Source organism: Eleutherodactylus coqui, chromosome 4, assembly GCF_035609145.1.
Source record: "Eleutherodactylus coqui strain aEleCoq1 chromosome 4, aEleCoq1.hap1, whole genome shotgun sequence".
Taxonomy (NCBI): domain Eukaryota; kingdom Metazoa; phylum Chordata; class Amphibia; order Anura; family Eleutherodactylidae; genus Eleutherodactylus; species Eleutherodactylus coqui.
Window position 1 is genome coordinate 251,309,807 of NC_089840.1, and position 12,517 is coordinate 251,322,323.

General features: G+C 44.6%; 1 protein-coding gene across 1 annotated transcript in view; it reads left to right on the plus strand.

The window, feature by feature from the left end:
• Positions 1–9,078, plus strand: part of ARMH3 (armadillo like helical domain containing 3) — a 39,836-nt gene extending 30,758 nt beyond the window's left edge. The window contains exons 20-26 of the mRNA XM_066601076.1: positions 680–768; positions 2,249–2,331; positions 2,519–2,645; positions 4,265–4,340; positions 4,663–4,741; positions 5,143–5,259; positions 6,575–9,078. Of these exons, the coding sequence (XP_066457173.1) occupies positions 680–768; positions 2,249–2,331; positions 2,519–2,645; positions 4,265–4,340; positions 4,663–4,741; positions 5,143–5,259; positions 6,575–6,667 (664 nt within the window). The 3' untranslated portion in view covers positions 6,668–9,078. The remainder of the gene's footprint in view (positions 1–679; positions 769–2,248; positions 2,332–2,518; positions 2,646–4,264; positions 4,341–4,662; positions 4,742–5,142; positions 5,260–6,574) is intronic.
• Positions 9,079–12,517: the final 3,439 nt, after the last annotated feature.

Below are 12,517 nucleotides of genomic sequence, written 5' to 3' on the forward strand. Positions count from 1 at the left end.
TCGTTGCGTCCGTAAAAGTCTGTCAAGTCTATCAAAGTAACGCATTATTTACTTCGCACGATGTACGTCGTCAGAAAAAAAAAAGCCACAGATACGCTTCTCTCTAAGAAAAATTACAATAAAAAGCAACCAAAAGGTCGTATGTATGGTACCAACACAAACTATAGGACATCCCGCAAAAAATGAGCCCTCGCACAACTACGTCCACGGAAAAATAGAAAAAGTTATTGCGTGCCGAAGATGGCGGCAGAAAAGAATAAAAAATATATATAAATAAATAAAAATACAAGTAGTACAGCAAAAGGAAAAACTATTCAAGTTTGGTATTGTAGTAATCGTACTGACCCATAGAATAAAGTTATATTGTTTTTGTTGCACCGTAGAAACAAAACGCACTGAAAGATGGCGGAAGTTCGTTTTTTTAAAAAATTTTTTACTCCACCCAGAATTTTTAAAAAGTTTTTTTAGTACATTATATAGTACTATCGAAAAATGCAACTGGTCCGGCAAAAAACAAGCCCTCGTACAGCAGCGTCGATGGATAAATAAGAGTCACGGTTTTTTAAAAAGGGGGAGGAAAAAACAAAAACTGAAAGAAAAAAAAATAGTGTTCTTTTCAGGTGAAGCGTCCTCAGCGATGGATAACAATATAAACGTTTTGTGTGTTCGGTTATTGTAGGCGCTGTATACAGATTGTCCACAAGCTCCTGTGTTACCAGAAGAAGTGCCGGGTGCGGCTGCATTACACCTGGAGAGAGTTATGGTCAGGTATGTTCACTCTTCATCTGGGCACGGAGCTGCAGCTCCGCAGACTGGTGGACATTCGAGAGCGTGGACCGCCACCAATCTCACACGGATGGACTCTTCCAAGAAAACCCTTTAGGATGTGCCCTTATACTGCCGAAAGACTTACTATTAAAGTAAATGAGATTAAAGCAAATCCTGTTCACATGTAGAGGAAAAAAACATTGAAGATTTTCTGCTGTGACTGTACTGTAAAGGCCCATTTACACGCAACGATTATCACTCAAAATCCGTTCAAACGAGCGAAAGTGAGCGATAATCGTTACTTGTAAACGCAAAGCCATCGTGCACTATTCGTTCATTTGTCATTAATCTCTGAATTTGGGCCTGCATAAAAACGTCGTTAGTTTGTTCACTTGTGCGGCGGCAAAAAACGATGGCTTTTCTTCGCACTAATTAAAAACCTCTTCCCAAGAGATTCTTCACATAAACACACGCCCACCTGAGCAAACAACATAGACAGTGCTTACATGGCTAATGAGGGAAATGGTGAGGATTTCAGACAATTATCTTTACGTGTAAACGCTCAGCATTTGAAAGCAAAAAATCGTTGAGCCGTTTGTTTAAACGACAATCGTTGCGTGTAAATGGGCCTTTACTCTAACTTCTGCTGTGAATATTCCGCAATAAAAATGCAGCTTTTTCGCAACATGTGAACACAATCTTTAAGTTGTCTTTCTTTTTGGTTGGTAAGGACCATATTAGTGCATGCATCCCATCAACCACTGGTATAATAGTTGGCACATGTGGAACTCGACAGGAATGTGAAGCTTCAGTTGTTTCACCTGCTCCTTCCTTGTCTAATCAATCAGAAGACTCGATATTTTCTTGCCAATGCTTGGTGAATATAGAAGATGGTCATTAAGGAATCGGAAGTGAAAGCATTACTTACCCCCAAGATTCTCGGGTTCAACTCGCACAACCCGCGGCCGCCCCATCCGTGTGCTAAGCGATGTGCGAGGCCTCACATTTTGCAAGTCTTATTTTCGTAAGAAAATAGGACCTGCTTCAGCTTTTTCATCTCACACTTTTGGTGCAAGAGAAAAACTCCTGTGGAAATTAACCATTGAAAATAATGGGTTATTTCAAAACGCGAGTTCTGTGCGTCGCGTAACTGCACAAAACGCGTGCGCTTTTCACGCTAGTATAAATAACCCCTCATAAGTAACAGCAGCATGTAGGAAAGTTTACAGAGTAGTACTAAAAAGTGTAAGTGTGACACATCACTTACTAGAAGCTGCAGCAGCATCTGTGTGAGTCTCTTCTTCTGTATCTCTCCAGCAGCTCCCTTCTCCCCTCTCCTCTCCATAGACTACTTTGGACAGTGTGAAATCAATTTGATTCAGGGTGATTTCTGATATCTTTAGTCCCCAAAACCTCATAAGTCATGATGACGTCTCCAGTAGTTGTTGCTCTCTTACATTCTCACTTCTGTTTCTTGCAGCTCTGATAAATTTGCTGAAGTTCCTCATGTCCTACGAGACCGTTCTCCTGGCTAAGCACAATATTTTCACTTTGGCATTGATGGTAAGTATACATCATCTATGCACCAACCTATACATTTCGGTGGTCAATCATACTATCTTTGGCCCAGAAGGTCCCATCATCCTCCAGGACCGCATCACTCACATGTACCTGTACTTGTAACACTACACATATTGTAATGTGAAGGGTTCCTTGTGAGTCTAAATGCCATATTTCCTTTCTTTTGCAGGTGGTGAATCTGTTTAATATGTTCATCACCTATGGAGACACGTTCCTTCCAACCCCCAGCAGCTATGATGAGTTGTACTATGAAATCATTCGCATGCATCAGATATTTGACAACCTTTACTCTATGGGTAAGAATGCTGTTCTCCCAGTCCATACACGACAGATACCTGCTGTCAAAGACCTTCAACGTTTGGCCGCCACAGCCACGATTGAAGTTCACCACAATCATGGCTGTCGATTCTGACAGTGGTATTTAAATGGCTTGATCAGCATGTAGAAGTGCTGAGTGCTCCCTCTCCATTATCGCAGGGTGCCATTCTGGTGTCATGGCGGCTTTCAAAGGACTGCCATGAACGTTTGACTGGTAAAGATATTCCTGTGACACATCTTAAAAGAATGCTTGCCAAAATACAGTATACTGCAATACCATAGTATTGCAGTATACTGTATAAGTGATCAAACAATCGCAAGTAGAATCCACTTTAAGGATTAAAAAAAGAGAAAAAATTATTTTCTATCGCCATCTTCTGACTGCCATGACATTTTTACTTTTCCATCGATGCACTTGGGTGAAGGCTTGTTTTTTGCAGGACATCCTGTGGTTTGTATTGGTACCATTTTTGGGGTTCATTTGACTTTTTGATTGCCTTCCATTAACCCTTTCCAATCCACTGTCTGACATCTAAAGACATTCTGATTGAAGGCTGCACAGCTCCGATGTCGGAAGACGTCCAACAGCGTTTTCTTACTGTAGATTACTGGCCGCTCTGTTATCGGGGGCCTCTCCAGCATGTCACATACCGCAGTAGTGGCTCTAGCCAGCAGATGGCAGAAAGAGAAAGCCCCCTAGGAAACCCTGAATCCAAAAATGGATTGCCAAGGGTTAAACTTTCTCTTGGAGACAGGGCAACCAAGAAAGCGCAATTCTGGCGTTGTATATTTTTTTTCTGAGGGTATTGACTGTGTAGTGTAAATAATGCATTATTTTAATAGCTGGGGCTGTTTCCATGTGAAGACACCTCACATCCAGGGGTTTCCACATGTCTTCAATGGGGCCGGCGGCAGAAGCGCTGGCCCCATTGAAAGCAATGGGAGAACTCTCTGGTCCCTTCAGCTGCGGCTGGGGTGAATACCTTAATATCCACAGGGATGAAGGGATTCCACATAGTGATGCGAGGCTGTGCTCACATGAAAACACCTCACATCCACAGGGCTATTAAATGGTGAAAGCTCTATATCGAGCCATGAAACACAGCCCGATAGCGCCCGTGTGAAACTAGCCTTAGACGGCTGCGTCAATGGAAAAATACAGTTGAGGGGTTTTTTTGAATGGGGAGGAGAAAACAAAAAATGTCCGTGTCCTCAAGGGGATAAAGTGAATGGGACGGTGTTGTAGTGTGCAGGGACAATCTGTGGGAGCAGCATCACTGCTGTTCCTATAAACTCCGGATTTGTGGCGACCCCACAATCACTTAAAGGTAAGCTATCCCTTAGTATTGTGGGGAAAAGCCTTGTAAAGAGGAGTGCTCGCTGTCCTCATCCCGCTCCACGTTTGGGGGTGTACAATACTTCTGCAACACTAAAGCCTGAATCGTATTAGAGAATCAATATACTGTACCTACAAACTCTGATTTGGGGGTGCTGTTTTATACGTTTGTGACCATCTGTTCACTCTGTTTGCTGTCAGTGAATGAAAACCCTTGTTAATATCAGAGGCTGATACTTATTGATGTCTGTATTTTTGCAGTGCTTCGTCTTTCTACCAATGCAGGACAGTGGAAGGAACCGGCCAGCAAAGTGACCCATGCGTTGGTTAATGTCAGGTAGGGAAGCTGACCGCTGTGTACCCGGGTAATGATCCAGAGCTGATGGTGACACTGGAAGACTTTTTGCCCTTGGTTTGCATTGGAGGTTTAGTAACTTGAAGGGGTATTCCCAAAATTGACTTTTAGCACCTATCCATAGAAGCGTGATCAGTGGGGGTCTCACAGCTAAGATCTCCTCCTCACTGCAGAATAAACTGCATGCCTCCATTGAGGAGATTAAAGGAGATCTCCCCCCTAAAATTATTTTTGATCAGCTGATGAATTGAGAGCGGGGAGTATAGACATGTATTAATAAATTGCTCTTTTATTCTTTATCCAGGGCCATCATAAATCACTTTAACCCTAAAATAGAGTCCTATGCTGCTGTGAATCACATCTCACAGTTATCAGAGGAACAGGTAAGCCTTTTCTTCTTTTAAGCAGGGGTGGGTCTAGAGTTCTTGCTCAGGGGTGTGGACATGAAGTTTAATTCTTTAAAGTAGTGTTCCAGGACTTTACTATTGATGACTTGTCCTCAGGATAGGTCAACAGTAGTTGATCATTGAGGGTCCACTGTTTGGAATCCTGGCTGATCAGCTGTCCACCGGGCCTAATGTCATTGCGGACAGAGCCGGAAGCAGACAGATCTATCCACAAGGCAGAGGCCCAGGGTATTGTTACAGATGCCATTGAATTTAATGTAATATGTACCTGGGCCAATTCAATGTAGACAGAGCTGCCTGCTTCCAGGTCTGGCTGCAATGATAGTGGGCCCATCAAACAGCATATGTTATATGGTTTTCCTCTATGTGAATGGCAGGTCTTAGAAGTTGTACGCTCCAACTATGACACCCTGACCTTGAAACTTCAAGATGGACTTGATCAGTATGAACGATATTCTGAGCAGCATAAAGAAGCCACTTTCTTTAAGGAGCTGGTGAGTTTTGCAATACATTTACATCCTATAAGTCTATCCTAGGAGTAGTGATTTGGGTCACATTGTCTACTTCCTCATACAGGAAACTGAGATATGAGGTGCTGTTTGGTGAAGTCCTCACTGCCGAGGAAACAAATAATACCAAGATATCAAAATTAACACAGGAGAGCAGCCAAGATATAAGCGTCCTTCTGTATTGGACGACTGCCAGGCACAAAAGAGGTTGTACGAAGATTACATGTTATCCCCTATGCACTGGATAGGGTATAACTGGCTGATCAGTGGGGGTCCCTGCCGATCTTTAGAACGGGGGGTCTCGTGTCCCCCTCTGCCTGTCACTGCTGGGTCAGGTCGCTTCTCACTCCACAGGGATGTCTAAAATAATAGCGCAGTTAGCATTCCTTTGATTTCAATGGGGCTGATGGAAATGCCCGATTGCTTGCCGCTCGGCTATCTCCTCAGTCCCATTGAAAGTGAATGTGAGATCAGCGCTCCATTCAGTCTCCTTTCACTGAGAGGGGTGCAATAGCACGGGACCCCATTCCCAAGATCAGTAGGGGTCTCAGCGGTGAGACCCCCCCCCCACCAATCAGAAAATTATCCCTTATCCTGTGGATAGAGGATAACTTATAATCTTGGTACAATCCCTTAAAGCACCTGACAGCCGTCCGAGCAATTATCACTGCTATGCTTTCACACAGGAGCAATGCTCAGTCACTGAATGGAACAGGAGGGCACTGAAGATCTCTTCCGGACACCCACCTCCATTCACAGTAAATAGGAGTCATTCATGGCTGTTTAAACGGGCCGACAGTCGCTCAGTTTTCAGTTAAGCTAAAAACTGAGCGACAACCAGTGAGCAGTTCTCACCCACTTGTCCCGTTTGGTCCTGTTTTTACATGGGGCAATAGTCATCCGTAATCGAAATTATTTAGGCAACTGTCAGCTCATATAAAAGTACCCTAATGCTCCTTTTACGCGGGACGATAGTCGTCTAAATGACTGCACAAGCGCTGACGTCACCACTATGTTAGTGCTTGCGCAGAGCGTTTAGACAGTCTTATCGCTAGATCACAGCCTTCTTGCTCAGAACTTCACTTTCTATGCGCTGAGCAGGGAGGGAGCATTTACACGTAACGAGAAGCCAGCGATAGATTTTTAACGACAAGTGAACGATTTTTTTTTTTTGCACTTACACTGCATGATGATCGCTCAAAGTTGTTCATTTGAACTAATTTTGAGCGATAATCGTTACGTATAAACGGCCCATCCGTCCCTGCTCTCTTTTCTAACACTTCTTATCTCTTCTTCCCAGGCTCGATCAATTAGCATCAATGTACGGAAAAACCTCGCCTTCAACACGCTGAGCCAAGAGACACTACTAAAAGAATTCTCCACCATCTCCTGAGATCTTCCAGAATGTTCAGCTATCAGAAGTAATGTCCATCAGCCTGCACTAGGGGGCGACACTTGCGTTTCACTCCCTTATGGACAGAGAAGTATTGAAGTCTGCCCTTCTGTCGGAATTCAAAGTACATCGGGACATCATCCTAAGGAGAACCTGTTTTCTTCCCTCGTTTTTTAATGTTTTACAATAAATGTGAATCTTCTTACGAAACTTAGTGCAGTGAATACTGAGAGAGAACGGCTGGGGATCCCCGGCCTCCTATAAGGCAGAACTTACCCCCTATTGTATTGTCCTAAATAGAACTTTCTGTTAACACGTTTTTTTATGTGAGAACTAAAAAAAAGAGAGCTTTTGTTTTTGGCTTTTTTTTGTTTTTCATTTATACAAATAATATCCGTAGCAACCAAAGAGTTATAAGTTTAGTTGACCATATTAATGCTGAATTCTGATTGGTTGCCATAAGCATACATGAGGTATTATATTTGAGGTCTATGTGTATAGGGTTTGATAGATTTCCTACCATATATTTGCTGTCTAAGATTTAAAATCTGTTCTCTTCATGTAAATACCTTCGATGTCAGCCTGGAAATAGAGAGGCCCATTTGCACTTATTAAATAGAATCTTTCAGTTTCTGGGAGTCCCATAAATTAACCCTTTCCAATCCCCTGTCTGACGTCTGAAGACATTATGATTTAAGGCTGTACAGCTCCGATGTTGGAAGACGTCCGTCAGGGTTCTCTTACTGTATATTGCCAGCCTCTGTGCTGTCGGAGCCTATCTAACGTGTCACCCCATGCAGTACTGACTTTAGCCAGCAGATAGCGCCGTTGTATAACGGCAGAAAAAGAGTAAGCCTCCTAGGAAAACCAGGATACAAATTGGATTGGAAAGGGTTAAAATTAGGAGCTGTAGTGCTGAGTATTGTTCCATCTCCCTTATTTGCATATTACCCAGAAGAGCATGAATGGCTTTATAAGTCTCCTCACTCATCTCCCTAAGGAGAAAAGATAGAGTTCGTAAATCTGACATTTTTATACTTTTACAGCTGCTGTCAAAGCCGCAGTTGTATGCATTGTGCAGACTACATAGACGCGTGCTCTCAGTGAGTCCTCTCCGCCTGTGTAGCCCCCAAAATGGATGCAGCCACCACTTTGAAAATGGACAGCTGGGGAGCAGCAAGTGTAAATGGCAAACTCCCAGACTCGGCGCTTCATTTCCTATAAACCCATAACTTTAGTTTATGGGGCTCATTGGAGCTGGCAGATGATTTTTTTTCTCACTTTACACTTTTATATGTATTAAGAAAATTTTTGGATGGGGGAAGCGACATTGAACCTGCAAACAAGGAGTTATGAGTTAATAGAGCGGGGTTCCCTATTGAGGATTCCCACCTCTCTGTCAGAGTGAAGAGCTGTTCTCTCTCGTTCTGAGGGACTGTCCTGTCCTGCACAGACAACCATTGATATGAATGGACACTGTGTAATGCTTCGTTTCACCTGTAGGGGTGCTGCAGGGAAATTGAACACTTCTGGTCAGGTTTCTCCACAGATTACAACTGATTGCTGGGAGTTCCAGCAGGGACACACTTTGTAATCAGCTTATTGTCAAGTAACCCTTCTAGCAAGTAAGGATTATCCAAAGCAGAGGGGCTGCCTATAGACGTACAATAACTCATGGGCATACGTTTTCTGCCAGCTACTATCCTCTTTGAACCCCAAAAACTGAACAAACATTTTGATCTCTATGGTGATGGAGGGGCTCCCAGACACTTGGGGAAGGTGCTCTAAACCTCTCATCTGGTTGATTGGGTGCCATATGATTAGTATCTGCTTCCTGTACATTAAGGGGGTTTTACCATTGTTGGCCTATCCTCACGGATGTCCGCGTTGGGGTTGGAGACGAAAGTCCAATAGAAGGCTTTGCTCTCGTTGAAAAGAATGAGAGCAATGCCTTCTATTACACTTCCAACCCCAATGCAGGCAGCAGGCTCGACCGCACTGACAGTGGGCCGGAGGATCAGCTGGTCAGCGGAAATCCTGATCGGCAGATCCCCAATTAATGACCTGCATGAAATTCATGCACTGCCCCTTCAGGCTTGTGCTAGTAATACCATAAGACAGTGTAGGGATTGTTCCCATTACTTGCCCGAAGGCTGCAGAATAGAACAGGTCTACAATCACAAGCCGTACACTTCTACTGGTCCCAGTGTGGCCTGACTGTAGACAGAACTGGGTGCTTTGATGTGGATGAGTATCGCGTCTTCCAGCTGCTCTTTTGCGTAGTTTTAATTTATTGTGTTGCTTTTACTTTTATGTATAACTTACTGACTGGAGATGTGATTGGAGATCATTGTATAACGAGCTTTCAGGAACATGGGAATAAAAATCAGAATGTGCGATCTAACGTGTAATGACCTCGTCTGTCTTGTCTTTTCTAAAGAGGGCAGTAAATGGGTATTCCGGCGATTTAGACAGTGAATGGAGTGGTTGGCAGTCATGTGCAGCACTGCTCCATTCATTCGGGGTGTGCCTTTCTCATGATACTCAGCGTTTCCAGTAGATGGGATCCCCAGCAATCCAAAGGTTTATCACTAATTTTGTGGTGGAACAAGTTCTTGAAGCGGTGATATCACTTAAATGTATCTCTCAAATTCATGCAATACATGCCTAGTAAAAAAAATTTTTAATCCAAGAGTGCCTTGCGTGATGCCCTTTGTGTGGTAGAGACATACCTGTAATCAGCGCACACATGACAACAGGTGCAACTCAAAGAGTAATTTTCTGTGTTTCTCTGGTAGATGATAATTACAGTGGCGTTCACTCCAGTGATAGTGATTACAGTGCAGTTACCTCCACTGATTACAGTGCTGTTCGCTTCACTCATAAATGGTGATTACAACGAGTGAATGTGTTGGAGGATGAAGCTCAGTCTTATGAAACCGTTTCCTTTGGTTAAGGCCAGTTTCATACGGGCCGATAAAATTGCGCAAAAACGCAAAATTATGAAACCCAAGCTTTTCAATGGCTTCCAAGTGCCCCCATGTTCGCCTGTATTACATCTTGTATACAAGCTAGAGGTAGGACAACATGGTACTAGAGGCTCCATGCCTGCCTGTATCAGATCTTGTATCCAAGCTAGAGGTGTTACAACAGATTACTAGTGCCCCCATGCCAGCCTGTATGACATCTTGTATCCAAGCTAGAGGCAGTACAACAGGGTACTAAAACCTCCATGCCCACCCGTATCTCATCTTGTATCTAAGCGAGAGGCGGTCCAACAGGGCACTAGAGTACTCCATGCCCTGCTGTATCACATCTTGTATACAAGCTAGAGGCGGTACAGCAAGGTACTAGAGCCTCCATACCCTCCTATATCACATCTTGTATCCAAGCTAGAGGCGGTACAACAGAGTTCTAGAGCCTCCATGCCTGCCTGTATCACATCTTGTATCCAAGCTAGAGGCGGTACAACAGGGAACTAGAGTCTCCATGCCCACCTGTATCACGTCTTGCATCCAAGCTATAGGCTGTACAACAGGGTACTAGAGGCTCCTTGCCCACCTGTATCACATTTTGTATCCAAGCTTGAGGCGGTACAACAGGGTACTGAAACCTCCATGCCCACCCGTATCACATCTTGTATCTAAGTGAGAGGCGGTACAACAGGGCACTAGAGTACTCCATGCCCTCCTGTATCACATCTTGCATCCAAGCTAGAGGTGGTACAACAGGGTACTAGAGCCTCCATGCCCCCCGTATCGCATCTTGTATCCAAGCAAGAGGTGGCACAACAGGCTACTAAGAGCTGCAATGCCCACCTGTATCACATTTTGCATCCAAGCTAGAGGCGGCACAACAGGGTACTAAGAGCCTCCATGCCCACCTTTATCACATCTTGCATCCAAGCTAGAGGCAGTACAACAGGGTACTAGAGCCTCCATGCCCACCTGTATCACATCCTGTATTCAAGCTAGAGGTAGTACGACGGGGTACTAGAGCCTCCATGCCATCCGGATCACATCTTGTATCCAAGCTAGAGGCGGTACAACAGGGTACTAGAGCCTCCATGCCCCCCCATATCACATCTTGTATCCAAGCTAGAGGTGGTACAACAGGGTACTACAGCCTCCATGCCCACCTGTATCACATCTTGCATCCAAGCTAGAGGTGGTATATCAGAGTCCTAGAGCCTCCATGCCCTCCTGTATCACATCTTGCATCCAAGCTAGAGGCAGTACAGCAGGGTACTAGAGCCTCTATGCCCTCCTCTATCACATCTTGTATACAAGCTAGAGGTGGTACAACAGGGTACTAGAGCCTCCATGCCCCCCCGTATCACATCTTGTATCCAAGCTAGAGGCGGCACAGCAGGGTACTAAGAGCTGCCATGCCCACCTGTATCACCTCTTGCATCCAAGCTAGAGGTGGTATATCAGAGTCCTAGAGCCTCCATGCCCTCCTGTATCACATCTTGCATCCAAGCTAGAGGCAGTACAGCAGGGTACTAGAGCCTCTATGCCCTCCTCTATCACATCTTGTATACAAGCTAGAGGTGGTACAACAGGGTACTAGAGCCTCCATGCCCCCCCGTATCACATCTTGTATCCAAGCTAGAGGCGGCACAGCAGGGTACTAAGAGCTGCCATGCCCACCTGTATCACCTCTTGCATCCAAGCTAGAGGCGGCACAACAGGGTACTAAGAGCCTCCATGCCCACCTGTATCACGTCTTGCATCCAAGCTAGAGGCGGCACAACAGGGTACTAAGAGCCTTCATGCCCCCCTGTATCACATCTTGCATCCAAGCTAGAGGTGGTACAACAGGGTACTAGAGCCTCCATGCCCCCCGTATCACATCTTGTATCCAAGCTAGAGGCGGCACAGCAGGGTACTAAGAGCTGCCATGCCCACCTGTATCACCTCTTGCATCCAAGCTAGAGGCGGCACAACAGGGTACTAGAGCCTCCATGCCCACCCATATCACATCTTGTATCCAAACTAGAGGCGGTACAGCAGGGTACTAGAGCCTCCATGCTCCCCGTATCATATCTTGTATCCAAGTTAGAGGCGATACAACAGGGTACTAGAGCCTCCATGCCCTCCTGTATCACATCTTGTATCCAAGCTAGAGGCGGTACAACAGGGTACTAGAGCCTCCCTGCCCACCTGTATCACATCTTGTATCCAAGCTAGAGGCGGTACAACAGGGTACTAGAGCCTCCCTGCCCACCTGTATCACATCTTGTATCTAAGCTAGAGGCTGTACAACAGGGTACCAGAGCCTCCCTTCAAGGGGTCAGTGTCTACAATAAATGACACTTCTGCTCACGTGACTACATGTAATTGCGCATTTTCGGTGCACTTTTTGTACGTGTAATATGCAGTCGCAGACCCCCGTGTTCTTTAATGATTCTGCTTACATGAGTCCCGTATAATATGCATGCGACAATCTTGGTTTGTTCTCTCTTGTATACGTCTGTTACCCGCGTATACATGTCAAGATATTGCATAAGGATTGGCGGCACGCAGCTAATAACAGCCGTGTTAGCTCAGCCTAATATTGTAAGTTACTTATATCAACGTTACAATCACACAGAAAGTTTCATTCCATTCTGACAACTTATGGAGGTGGGGACAGTTTTTTTTACAGTGGGTGTGTAATAAATATATATATATATATATATATATATATATATATATATATGTAGACAGGTGTGGGTCCTAAATTAACATACCTAAAACACCGTTATTTAATGACTTGCTCCTAGTAAAACTACACTTAGTAATCAGCTTTTGCTGTCTTGTGGCAGCAGCTGAAGCATCTTTACTCTGCGCATGCGTCCTGCATCTC